The following is a 13,713-nucleotide window of genomic DNA, read 5'->3' on the forward strand; positions in this document are numbered from 1 at the left end:
TGTATGTGTTTTTATAGAGATTACCTAATTTGGATGATATTTTACAGTGAAAGTATGAACAAAATGTAAACTCTCGCAATAACAGATTATAAACGAATAATTTGCCAACGTTAACGTTAAATGAAATAAAATTTTATTAATGCTCATTTTCGGAATATTTGAGCAAGTTGATTCTACAATGAAAAGTTTTGTCTGGATAGTGCTTTTAGTCGACTTTGTTTTGACTGGTAAATATTTTATTTCATATACAAAACAAACATTAAAATTTGTGCTCATTAAAGCTCCCTATATAAATGGCAATCAGAATAACAATGTGAATACGATTGAAGAATTAATTCAAGTGGGAAAAATACCATTTCCACCACCACCCTCCTCCCTTCCTCACAACTCTTCTTTTATTCCATTATTGGCCAGATTGTGTGATGGACAAAATCCAAGTGAGTTAACGATGATAAAAATATTGTATTGTAGAAAAGTCAACTGTGTTATATATTATAAGTAAATTGTGCCTGCAGATTGCTTGCAAAATGTGGAATGGATAGTATCAGTACCAAAGCGACCAGCACAGAAAGGTATTCTGAAGAGAGAGTTGTTGAATTGTTTTCGTATAAGATTTCCAATTGGTGAAACTTTTGTTGTGTTTTTAAATAAAAATTAGCATGCGAACTGTATTTAAAGGCCCCAGTGGATCGTATTTTGGGTGGTAGGCCAGTTGAACTTGGTGAATTCCCATGGATGGTATCTAACTTCAATATGTATTCAATACAAAATTCTAAAAATCAATATCAATTCACAGGCTGCATTGGGCTATTTAAATGATCAATACAACGTGGAATTCAACTGTGGAGGCACTGTTATATCAGAATTGTATGTAATGACAGCTGCGCACTGCACTGCTTTAGCTCGACCACCGGTTGTAGTGCGATTGGGCAAAGTAAGTAATGAAATACAAAATATTTATACAAATAATATGAATTTTTGTTATTCCTTAAAAAAACAGACAAGCCTAATCGACGGAGATGGAATCAGGCCCACAAATCATGCAATTAATGTAAACATTTATGCAATTTTTTATATTTTCGAAAGGGATTCCATTCAAAAGAGTTTTTTTTAAAACGAAATAGGATATAATTCGCCATCCGAGTTATTCATCAATAACCAAAAGAAATGACATCGCATTGCTTCGACTGGGAAGACGTATTTATTTTACTCGTGAAATTTCACCAGCATGCTTGCAGACGGATTTGAGTGATATTACTGCTGAAATGAAGCTTTTGGTGACTGGCTGGGGTTCGACTTCATTCGATCGTATGTTTTTGGTGATGTGGTTTTTTTGAAGATTTTTAAAAGATTTTTTCATTTCGAAAGGTGAAATAAGATCGAACGTTCTTCTCAAAACTCAATTGACGTCGATGCCATTACCCGAATGCAATCAAACATTTTTGAACTACAATGTTCTTGCATATCAAGCTGCTCTTCAAGATGGCATCAGTCAAGGGCAGTACTGTGCATACGACCCAACGGGACGAAATGATAGTTGTCAAGGGGACAGTGGTGGCCCACTTCAATATTTTCCCACATCAAATTCAAGCGTTTCTACTGTCGTCGGTATCGTTTCATATGGTCTTAGTTGCGGCACAGCATTGCCCGGCATTTACACGAGAGTCGCATTCTATTTAGATTGGATCGAGTCAATCGTTTGGCCAAATACTAAAAGGACTTGAAATTATCTCGAAAATATGTACTATCTACTTTTTTACATTTTTATTCCATTTGAAAAATATTCAAACAAATACATAAAGTAATTACCATTTCAAATATTGTCCATTTTCCTACTTCAATCGTCAATGCCATACTATGTATTTCTATTTTTTTGAATATTCTCTATAATTATCCGTCTGACTTCTTCTATATTCTTGCTGTCGAAATAAATAAAGAAATAGTCAATTTCCTATCATGAGGAAAGCAGAGCTCTATAATTGGAATATTTTAGCATGAAGTTTAAATTTACGAATTGACAAAAAAAACAAAATAGAAAATTATGCAATTCGAACATTATCAAAACGTATAAATACATTATTCACTAGTTGAAGAGAATTAAATTGAATCAAAATGGAACATTGGATAGAGAGAGAGAGAGAGAGAGAGAGAGAATGAGTCATTTTTGTGTTTAAAAGCAAAGTAAATATTCATCGAAGTGATTGAAAATTTATGTATGTTTAACATTAGCAATACGATTAGAAATAACAATAGGATAACGTATTATACATTACGTTCAATGGAAACAAACCAATATTAATACTAGGAATATCAGTTATCAATGCGCACTACTAGCCATTGAATTCCATAGCCACAATTTAACCACACAGTTATTTTGGATTTGATGAATGAACGAATGAATTTGAATTCATATTTATTTTATAAATCCTCATATTTCAATTTAAATAATAATAAGATTGATTTTCATCGTGATATATTTTAACATACAACTAATATCCAAAGTAAATTTTCATGTTGAAATCGTCGAATTTTCCAATGAATCTTCTGATTCAAGGCCAAATGAAGAAAAATTGCATTCTAACTCCCTTATGATAGCCCGTTGTTCACCAGGGCATAGTTTATTCGATCTATCTTTTTAATTTTATGACAGAACGGCATCAAAACATCTGTAAAAGTCATGCACATTTTTAATTCAACAAATAAGTTTTATCGCATATTATATTCTGAATTCATGTATCTTTTTCAGTATCGTAACTGTAATAACTATATCACATCATGTGTATGTTGTTTTGTTTTATTCAACTATACTTCTCTCTCTCTCTCTCTCTCTCTCTCTCTCTCTCTCTCTCTCTCTCTACTACTCCACTGCTTTAATGCGTTCTATCGTTATTTCTGTACTCTCGGCTTGAAAAGTATGGCATTTGAACACATATATAGAGAAACTTATTGTCCGCCCATTATTTGTTGTCATTTCTTGGGAAAAAGATGCAAAAAAATTATGGGTAGATTTGGTGTTTGTCAGCATTTCAGTGACCTGTGTGTGTAATATGTATCTGTACAATTTATATATGAATGGCAACCGACAAGCGTCATCGTGTGCGCCATATTATCTAAAAGTAAGTTTTTAACAGCATACGGATGTAGCGCTGGCAAAGTTAACATACTGTAGCGTTGGTATATGCATATGTTGGTATGCAGAATGTTGGAATTGCATACACAAGATCAATGTTATCATCATGGACATTGTTCTATATAAATAGCATACACACGGAATATAATATGTGTGGCAAAAGATGTTTTGTTCGTCATCACTTAGAATGGAAAATTACATTCTACAATGTAATATTCCCATGCCTGTTATTGTTTCGGTCATTTTGATTTTCTCATTCGTGCTGTGCATGCTATGTGGCAAGTGGATCTTTAATGAACGAACTTTACCGTGTGGTTTCGTGTGTGCAGTGCACTTATAAGCTTGGACAAATGTGCAAATACCAAAATCCAGCCTATCCCATTCAATTCACACCGTTTCACACAAACACACATGCTAATAATCACTGTGACAGAGAGCCAACGTTTGTGTTTGTATGCGTGTTTATTTGTGTGTTTCACAAAATGCTGCATACAGTAATTTATGTTTAAACAAGATTCAAAAACCAAACATTTGCTATTGCAAATAATAAATAGCCGGAAGCTAGGGAAGATTTTATCATTTTGCCACACACTTTGAAAAACATTCATTACCTTCAATGCGTTTGACATGAAAGGGTGTTTGCAAATAAACGATATACGCTCTGCTTTATATTTGCTACATCTACCAGACTCTTCACACCGATGTTTTTGCATCAGCACAATAATTACGATTAATGTTTCTTTTTATATTAAATTTTCATTCATTCAAGCGCATATCGGTATAGTGTATACGTGTCAAACCACCAATACCAAAAATGAAACTGGAAATTGCAAACCCGATTTTAAACCATATTCGAGATATGCGTGTTGTAATTTAAAATATATGAGTTTATTACACACGATCCCACACGTTATCAACAATTAGATTTCCGATGGCCCATGAATGGTTTTCATAGAATCACACTAAAATCCATCGTCCGTGGTATATTGCATTCATTGATTGAACTACCTTCATCATTCGATGTTTCAAAATGTTGAACACTTGGTATATCGGCTGAATAAATAGTTCATCGCAAACTTCAGCAACCAATAACTTGTTTTAAAGTACATCGATCGAAGCATCAAAATTACTTTGCAAAATAGATTTTGTAGATGGGCTACGAAAAAGGCGGTAAAATATGGAAATAAACTTAAATGATAGCAAATTAGTTATAGTGCGTTGAGTATTCTGGTATATTTATTATATGCTTTTAGATTAAATGCTTTAAACATAAATATTTATTATCAAATTATTAAAACATTAAAAAATTGCCCTTTTGCAGAATAAAACATATGATGACTCATTGCCGTCGTGGCTATTGTATGAAAAAAAAACAATTTATCCCATTTACTTTAAATAGTTTCAGATTATAAGAATGACGTATTACTGACGCATTAATTGCTTTTAACCAAACATATATCAAAGTGAATATTATTCAATTGTGTTCAGTGAAATGAATATATCTTCAAAATATGAATAAAATTAAACTAATGTGCATTTCTCTCCACTTGAATCGAGTAATGAATTCTGCACAGTGAGGAGTCCTCACTTGAAAACCGCAAACAGCATCATTATAAATTTGTAGATTTTTCGAGTCAACTGAAATGGAAGTGCTTATTTTACTCATTCATCACAATTCAAAAGTGTGACTTATTTTTACTGTTGTAGCTGTCTGTAGATCGATTTCACCAAGTGGCCCAATAGTTAGTGTGACACCATTCTGAAATCGATGAATTGCACTTCTTATTTGCTTTTGGCTTGAATTTGAAAGTAAATACCATGGCATTTCATACAATCGCAGTGTAATTTTCTCGTTCTAAATAGAAACACTTCGTTTGAATCGAAAAACGAACAAGTAAAAAAAATTTAAGAAATTTATATTCACCGCCAATTTGTAACAGCAAATTGCGCACGCATACCCAGATGGAAAATTAAGCTAATGAGAAAAAAAGGAAATCATTTCAGTCGTACTCACAACAAACTGGGCAAAAATCAATAAACTTACCGAAAATGTAAATAGAAATGGTATCAAAAACGATTTTAAGTAATACACTTGAGTTAATAGCCGCGGAGATACCTGAAATTGGTTTAAGCCAAATCCTTTCAAGCAAATTTCATTGGCTAGCTCCTTTAAATTGATTTAAATCAAGTCTGGGATAATAGAAACTACGTCAACAATTAAACATGCCACTATTTCAATTGATACACTTCCAGCTAACGCATATGTTGCCATAACTGCTTGAAGTGATAGGTTTATCGTAAAATCAATATCAGAATCTTTTTCCAAAAGTGGCAAGTTCGTAGCAAGTGGAGTAATTCGAATGTTTTGAAAATAGTAGGCATACAGAGGACCAAGGATAATCATCCCGTGCGACAAAATCATCAATGTAACTATTATTGACACATTCAAAGTTCGCCAAAAGTTTTCTAAAATGCCTTTCGCAAACATTGTTGTATTCTGATCGCTGATTTATGTCTGTGTAGATAAATTTTCCTCCAAAATTCACCAAACTATTATATAGAAAGCGATTCGGGCCAACTAAGTTGTAGTACATAATGAGGTCCTGTGGAAGGTAATTTAATATAAAGGTCAGTCATGATACAAATATTGAAAATTTACCGATACTACAATTCCAATGATGCAGGTACACTCCATGGATCTTATGAAGTCACTACGATTCAAATAATATTGAACGGTGTATATCACCAAAGTAAAATAGTAGTATTTTGTTTATCCAAATAACCAAATGTAGATTTATTATAGCCCCAAATTATGTAATCAAGCACATTAGAAAAGTAAATAATTGAATTGAGTAAGATTGCTGGTTACAGTGACGCATTCATTTCGTTTCCTTTTTGTGATATTTATCTGTACTCTGCTTTATAATGAAAATTTTGAGTTTTTATACCTTCAATTTATTTTGTTTAAAAGCTGCGGCTCTGTCACACTGAGCTTAATCTGCATCTAATACAAAATAAAAACGGAACAATAAAATTTACATTTTTCTGACTTTAGTCTATAAATAGCAACCACATTTTCATCGTTCTTTGCGCTTATATGTACATTTAGTTTGCACATAAAGATAAACTTTGGTATAATTCCACCGTAATTTTAGTTGGAATGTTCAATGATTTTAACAAAAATTTGCCTGGCCATATTATTGTTACCCATCTTTATTTTGAAAATGGCATATTCAGTGCGTAGAAAGAGGTTTGTGTGAAAAAGTTAGATACAAAATGAAATCTCACATTCAATGCATTTAAAAATGTCGAGTTTGTAAGCATTGTCTTTTTTCTGAAATTATTTACATTTCACATACACAGCTCAATTTGCATGCAAGTAAATCAAAACCAGAACTTTTATTAAATTCAGCCCAAATATTTTGTCACTTATATATGTATGCAATGCTACGCTGCAGCCTCTATTTATATGAATTAAACATTCACTGAGAAATTATTGGTTTGATTCAAACCGGATGCATTAACATTATCACAATTTACAGTCAGAGGGAGAGAAAAAGAACAAGCAAAAAGTTAAATTGAAATGAATTAATTTGAATGACATTTATTTAACGAATGAGAATTGATTTTTTTTATTTTACATTGTGCATTTTTTGCCCAAATGTGTCAATTTTTTATATTTTCATTCATAGCATGTTTGGTAATGTTCTGTTTGGTAAACAGAATAATTTTTTTCAATATATAAATAAATTTTTCACACCTTCTTGTGAATTCCAATGTTCTATGCCTTGAATAATTTATGAAAATGAGACATAACATGTGAATTTCTTGCTATGTTATTTTTATGTCGAAGTCGTTTTCATTTTATTATCACTATTTCGCCAAAATTTAGGTTCTTGATAAAATTTGCAGAATTTCTTAGAAAGTAATTTATATTCCAATTGTTCTTACAAGCTTATAATTTTGTGCGGTTTTCTAAGCGATCGAAATTCAGAACACGTGCCGTATGTTGCTATTAGCATATGTTGCTAATAATTAAATCAAACAAAATGCTCAAGAGGAAGAGTCAAATTTCCATATTCTAAGGCAAACATTTAAATCATATGAGCCAAGTTACTTTTTCTTTTCTAAAACTATGTTGTAAGTTGGCCAATCTGCAAATTGGCCGAATTTCGTGCTCTTCTCCTGATCAAACCCATAACAATAATAAAAAGTTTGCAGAATATTTATATACGGACATGGGTACATGACACACTCTAAACTACGACAAGGGACAGTTTAACGAAATGTTCACATTCTGGTGTTTCGCAAATTATTCAAGTGGATTTTCACTCTTATTCATAATAATCGATAAGATCTTTAACACATCGTTTTGCATGAATTTCAATACATTTCGATTGAAGAAGTTCTTCTCTACAGGCTCATGAATTCAATTTCTCAATGGGATATTCAATTTCCATCATTTAAAACAAGTGTATACGAAATTTTTATTCATTTATCAAGTCATTAAGTTCACAAAAGCATTAAACATCGTCAAAGGAACTTGCATGAAAACTCGAAAAAAGCGTCTATCATTTTAAAAAGAAAAAGTTGAATAAATTTCGAGGATACCATTCAAGTGAAATCGAAGTAATGGCAATTCAATTCATTGTATTATTCTCATCTTTTTGGTCAAAGTTTCACTTTCTTTTTTTTCGAATCTCAACCGAAGAAATTGATATACAGCCAATACCTTCTCAAAAGGATCCCATTTTTTTCATAAATTGTGAAACATTAGCACCTTCTAATAATAATCATAATATTGTCCCAAGTAATAGGTTCAGAGAAAAAATTTCGCGTATTTCACAGGTATAGACAGGAAGTGCCGAAAATGCTTTTAACATAAATGAAGCTCTTGACGTAAGCACTGTGTTCGATTTTTTTTAACACAAACGTGACAGTTTGTTTTTTTCTTCTCTTTTTTTCAAGCAAAAGTTAAGGTTCGGTGCTCGGTTATTTTTCTCAACAAAGTCTGTAATTGGTTTCCCTTCGTTCACTATGCGTTAAAATATTATTTCTTTCTATCTCAGAGATACGATACGAAACATGAGTATCCTTTTACATTTTTTGTATGTTTTTATTTCGATATGAGGGGTTCCGAGGAAAAATGTTACGTAGAAAAGTTCCGCGGAAAAATGTTCGGGAGCTAAATGATATCATTTAGCAAAGCCAATTGGTACCAAATGGCTTTAGTTGAGCTATTTGGTATCATTTAGAAGAGCTATTTGGTACCAATTATCTTTGCCAAATGATATCATTTAGCTCCCGAACATTTTTCCGCGGAACTTTTCTACGTAACATTTTTCCTCGGAATATGGCTTTTCTCTATCAATTGCCAAATTTTCTGATACATTTAAGCTGATCCAAGAACAAATTCCAACGCACCTCTGATACCTCTAGAAACTAAAGCACTTTTGCTTTCCAAAAAAAAAAAAACAATTTAATTTAGGTATACATTCAATCAGTAGGAAATGAATGGAAGTATATATTCAAAGAAAAGAAGGATATTGTACGTCTCCAAATATTATGTACGCATTCCTTATACTTTCCATCTCAGTGTGTGAAGGTCGACATCGTGTGAAAATTTAATTTATGTGCGTATATCTAGATAAAATACCTCAGACGAGAGATAACACCTGCAAGTGAAAGACAAGTTAATGATTTACTGCCAAACAAATATGTTCACAACTGAGTTTGGCACTATGGAACGTGGGCGTTTAAGGCGATCACACATTTTTGGTTGATGATTTTCCTTATTATCTTGACGTAAAAATTCCAACGCGAAACAACCGTTCGTGTCATACGGAAATATACACAGATTATATAAACTCTGTGCAAGCGAGAGAGAGAGAGAGAGAGAGAGAGAGAGAAGTGTGGATAAATGAATGCGTGATGGTGTATCAGATGTCAACGGCTATAAGATGATTTCACGGAAAACTCAATATGTAAACGAACCGAAAGTAAAAAAGTGAGATTCGCGAATTGTTTCGAACAAAAAAATATCGCTATCAAATGAAGTTGTGCAGGCCGTATACAAGAGGTATGTATGACAGGAAAAAGAACAAAAAGAAAAAAAAAACATATAAAGAAAAACACAAAACCGGAAAACTTTACCAAAATGTCAAATTCATCAAGTTGAAAAGTGTCTTTTATGATTTGCACGCAATACACGTCAGAGGTGCAAATAAAAACAAACGACAGTAAAATATGCAAACATTACGCGACAATACAAAGAAGCGCAAAGAAGTTTGTGGTTGTCAGTAAAAAGTGTTGGTTTAATAAATTTACATCGTCAATGTGTATGTGAGAAGGGCACAAATTTGGCATGCAATTTGTTTTGGGCGTACTTTGTCATCAATTCAACATTCGAAAGTGATCATGTCATCATGGCTTGTGCTCGTCTTCTAAATCAGAAAAAAATCATACAACAAAGACCGTGCAGGGTGCACGCACTTTGCACGTGAGCCCAACACGGTGGCTCACACTTGGTAATCAATTCAATTTTTATATCTTCAGTATATTATGCGTACTGTCGCAGCAATAAGAGAACCAGTAAGGGAACCATTAAATCGGAATTAATGAGTTTTTATGTGAGCTATAAAGGTAAACACTTTGTATTCGGACCATTTGAATGTCATTTAGACACGGAGCATCGTGCATTTTGCTTGTTTCCAAACAAAATCCAAAGACGTGCTACAGACATTTTAATGGCTAATCGGTTGCACCGTAAGCATCGCTAATATTCAGCATAAATGAAAGTGTATGCGAGAGTGAAATTTATAAAGTAACAATTATTTGAATTTATGGCCAAATCCACCGTTTTATATTCGACATATATTCACAAATTTTACGCCCAAAAGCGACATCAAAATTTGACACTTTGTATGTATTCTGATATGGTGCTTGAATTATCAACTGGAATAAAATCTTGTGTTTATTATTTTCATTTGGCGAATGAAGAAAAGTGTAGGTGTTAAGTTGAAAATATACTATTTCAAAGCGAAATCGTTCTGTAACAATACAAAAATTGAGAAAAGTTATGACACGATTTGACGAAATTAAAAATTTCTCATCGTGTGTTATGACGAGCATAGATAGATATTTCTAGATGAGTTTTCCGAATATGGTGATGATGCGTGACTTGACAAAAGTTCAATTAGAGAGACTAGAATACATTGTGATCTGTTGTGTGTGTGGTGAACAATATTCACGCGATAACTCTGCATCATACTACACCAAAATAGGTTAATTAAAATTTGATTAGATGAGGTGGTTTTCTGCCGGGGAACAATTCGTGTTCATTCATTCTTGAAACAAATTATATAAAATATGTGCTTGTACACATTTTACTCTCACTTTAACTAAGCTATTTCATCTCCGTTGGAGAAGCATATTTCGAAAAATGGTTTTGATAGTAAAGCTTAGTAAGTTTTAATTTCATTGTATTTCGGTTCTATATAATTTTAAAGGAAATCCTTCATTTTCAAACTTGAGTATATTATGTGTTGCTGTTCAAGTAAATGTCATTGAGTGGTTTCCCGTATTCGATTACCAAAAGTATCAAATATCCTATAATAATTTTAGCCACTTTATCTTATTACAAAATAATTTTCTAAAAGGACTGATTCTTATTGAATCAAAGTTTGTATTGAAAAACAATAACCTCTAACCAAGATTACGTGCTGTTCACACTGTTCATGGCGCATTAGTTTTGTTTAGTTGGTCTCTCTCTCTCTCTCTGATGTATGTAGTCTATGAAATGGTGAGCATGTTCGTGCGATAATAAATTATTATTATTTGCATCACATACTTTCGAGCAGGTGTTTTTGTTTTCATCCAAAAGACGACAACAACAACAAAAAAATCGTCAGTCAGTATACTCTTGGTTTTGTTCGAACTTTAACTCGTTCGGGCTTATTCATGTGAAATGTGAAATGCATTGTGAATACCGTTATGATGTCTAGATTATGGTCGCCAATCTAGAGAGTGTTTCTGTGTTTGAACATGGCAAAGCTACCATATTATTACCGAGACAGTTAAAAATAACATGACTTACATTATCTTATATGGTGCAAATATGTAGGGCTCATACTGAACGGCAATAATAAAAAAAAAACAAGATAAAACAGAAAAAAGCAGAGCATTAAAAAGAAGACGCAAACTAAGCACAAATACATAACCGCATTGAAACAAGAAGAAATGCATGAAATAGCAACAACTACAACAAGGACGACGACGAAGATGGTGGCGGCGACAGTAGTAGTTGTAGTAAAATCGAGGCAACGATTTAAGTTAATCGCTTTAGCTGCTAATCCTTTCGGTTGGCACACAACACACGATGAACCAAATATCATACCAATATAAACACATATTGAAGGCGAACAAAGTTGTTGTGGAATAAACGCGTTCACCGGCACAAATCCGTCGCTAATATTATTTACATGTTATTACAATACCCCGTTTGGTAAATATTATATGGCTTAATTTATGCAACACTTAAAAATAACAATATATATATAATGTACATACGCACCAAGTTGAAAGCACCAGCTTCTGAAGGCATTTCAACTCTATCGCGCCGATTTTATGCATGCTGCTGTTTATATGATATACTTTGTATGCTTGCAAATAAAATATTGTGAGTGCAATACGAAACATACCATTCGGCAAATACAGCGTTCAAATTCTGTGATGAAGAAGAAACGAAACAAAACCGAATGAAAAAAAAAACATAGACTCGGAAAGCTTCTCACTTTGCAAAACTCTGTCACTAGATTAACTTCTATGCATTTCGAATGTGTCATGTGAATTTCTACACCGAAAAACTTTTCACATTCATGTATTCGGCCCGTTGCTATTGTTGTTGCGGCTTCTGCTCTCATTCGGCACAAATATATGCGATAAGAACAGCTAATACCGGATACAATGTCTAAGTGCTTGTATATGTCGTCCTCGAAACAGGAGTAAAAAAAACTACGGAGTTTTACTTTTTGCCCTTTTTTCGTTTCGGCTTATAAACGACTCACTTTATTTTTGGAATATATACTTAAAATTTGATTTTATTCATTTATGCAGATTGCATGTATCTTTCATTCTCTTGTGCAATTTCTTTGGCATTGCGGACGACGCACACGCAAAAATTCGATTGTCAACGTGAAGTGATATGGATACGGATGACGGTATTCAATGTACACATTTTCATTTTTGTTAATTTTCATGTAGCAGTAAAATAATCAGTAACACAACAAATAATGGTTTCGTGTAGCGCAAGACCAAATTATGATATTTGATTCATAAATTATTCATAAATCTTTGTTTTCACACAGTCTAAAACTAGTACTATTTGTCTCATGCACCATGAATCTGTCACCCCACATATTCACCTGAAGCAGACGGTGAAACAAAATTGAATTAAATGCATAACAAACTGCTCAAGCTCATACTTGCATGGTAACTGCCTTAAATGACGTCGTGGAATTATGAAAAAAATAACTTTTTATCTTTACAAATAGATGAGATTCTTACAGTCTGTCAAATCTCGACTCACAACTAAAATTGTTTTTATTTGCGTATCATCCGAAACATTGCTTCGTTATTATATAAAAAACATAACTGAAAACACAACGAAAATGATAAAACCTTCCATTGGGAGGAATATTGCAAATATGGTACGGAACTTTGTCGTTTGTTTAATTTGTCAAGATTCTCGAGCAGATAAAATGTTTTCCAGGAACCTACGTAAGTTTGAAGTTCCTGTTTATTTTTTATTATTTGAGATATTCAATGTGTTTAGTTGATCGGAGGCTAGATCCGAGATTTTGAAATTTGCATTTGCTAAAAATTGTGAAGACTTCGGAATTTGGACATAATAATTGATATTTTTGACATACACATTTATGTTTCAAAAACAAGTAACTGTTTACCGATTTTAAGCGAAAATAAAAAGACAGAAATAGAATTAATGTTTAGTCGTCAAAATTTAGAAAAAAAATTACGCAATGTTTTCCGCATTTTTATTCTTCGCTGAGTAGAAATTGGCATGCACGAATGTTGTTGTTATTAGTATGAAGCGATTGGATCGTTTCATTTATTATTGATGGATAGCAATAAAAATGAAACGTGACGTATTTCAACAGGGTTTGATGTTTGACGGTAGTCACACACCAATTTGTGCAAGGAATTTACTCGAATCCAATTACAAACATACAAAATCTAATTAAACGAATAAAGGTAAATCCGTACGTAGGCCGTAAACAAATCAAAGTAATCCAAATGGAAATGATTCAATGCCCAATGGTAAAAAATATATATATTCAATTTATCAAGCACACATGCGTCCAAATTACTATTACTTGGCATTCACACATTTTTTTCTGTTGGATTTCACTCCCAAAACACTAAATTTCATCTGATTTTTTATACATATAAAGGATATTGGAATATTTATATCAAATTCAATTTATGATTTCGAAAAAAAATGATTTGTTTTCTTGTAGTTTTTTTCTATTTAAATTCTTTATTAAACAATCGATATTTTAATGGCA

The 13,713-nt window shown here is 32.6% G+C and overlaps 1 protein-coding gene across 1 annotated transcript; it reads left to right on the forward strand.

Moving 5' to 3' along the window:
- Positions 1–70: 70 nt before the first annotated feature.
- Positions 71–1,818, forward strand: LOC116342429 (serine protease persephone-like). Its single transcript, XM_031770036.1, has 8 exons — positions 71–227; positions 282–437; positions 516–572; positions 659–738; positions 797–934; positions 1,001–1,051; positions 1,125–1,308; positions 1,369–1,818. Exons 1-8 carry the CDS (start codon positions 140–142, stop codon positions 1,722–1,724), a joined length of 1,110 nt encoding a protein of 369 aa, XP_031625896.1. The 5' UTR covers positions 71–139; the 3' UTR covers positions 1,725–1,818.
- The last annotated feature ends 11,895 nt before the right edge of the window (positions 1,819–13,713 follow it).

The sequence above is a fragment of the Contarinia nasturtii genome, unplaced genomic scaffold (assembly GCF_009176525.2).
Source record: "Contarinia nasturtii isolate CC-2019 unplaced genomic scaffold, AAFC_CNas_1.1 Cnas_scaffold_864, whole genome shotgun sequence".
In the NCBI taxonomy this organism is placed as follows: domain Eukaryota; kingdom Metazoa; phylum Arthropoda; class Insecta; order Diptera; family Cecidomyiidae; genus Contarinia; species Contarinia nasturtii.

Excerpts from the sequence above, each read along its gene's own strand:
- LOC116342429 (XM_031770036.1), top strand. The coding sequence starts at position 140 with ATGCTCATTTTCGGAATATTTGAGCAAGTTGATTCTACAATGAAAAGT. Across the intron at positions 739-796 it reads TTGGTGAATTCCCATGGATG|GCTGCATTGGGCTATTTAAA; the intron begins GTATCTAACTTC and ends ATCAATTCACAG. Across the intron at positions 935-1,000 it reads TTGTAGTGCGATTGGGCAAA|ACAAGCCTAATCGACGGAGA; the intron begins GTAAGTAATGAA and ends TTAAAAAAACAG.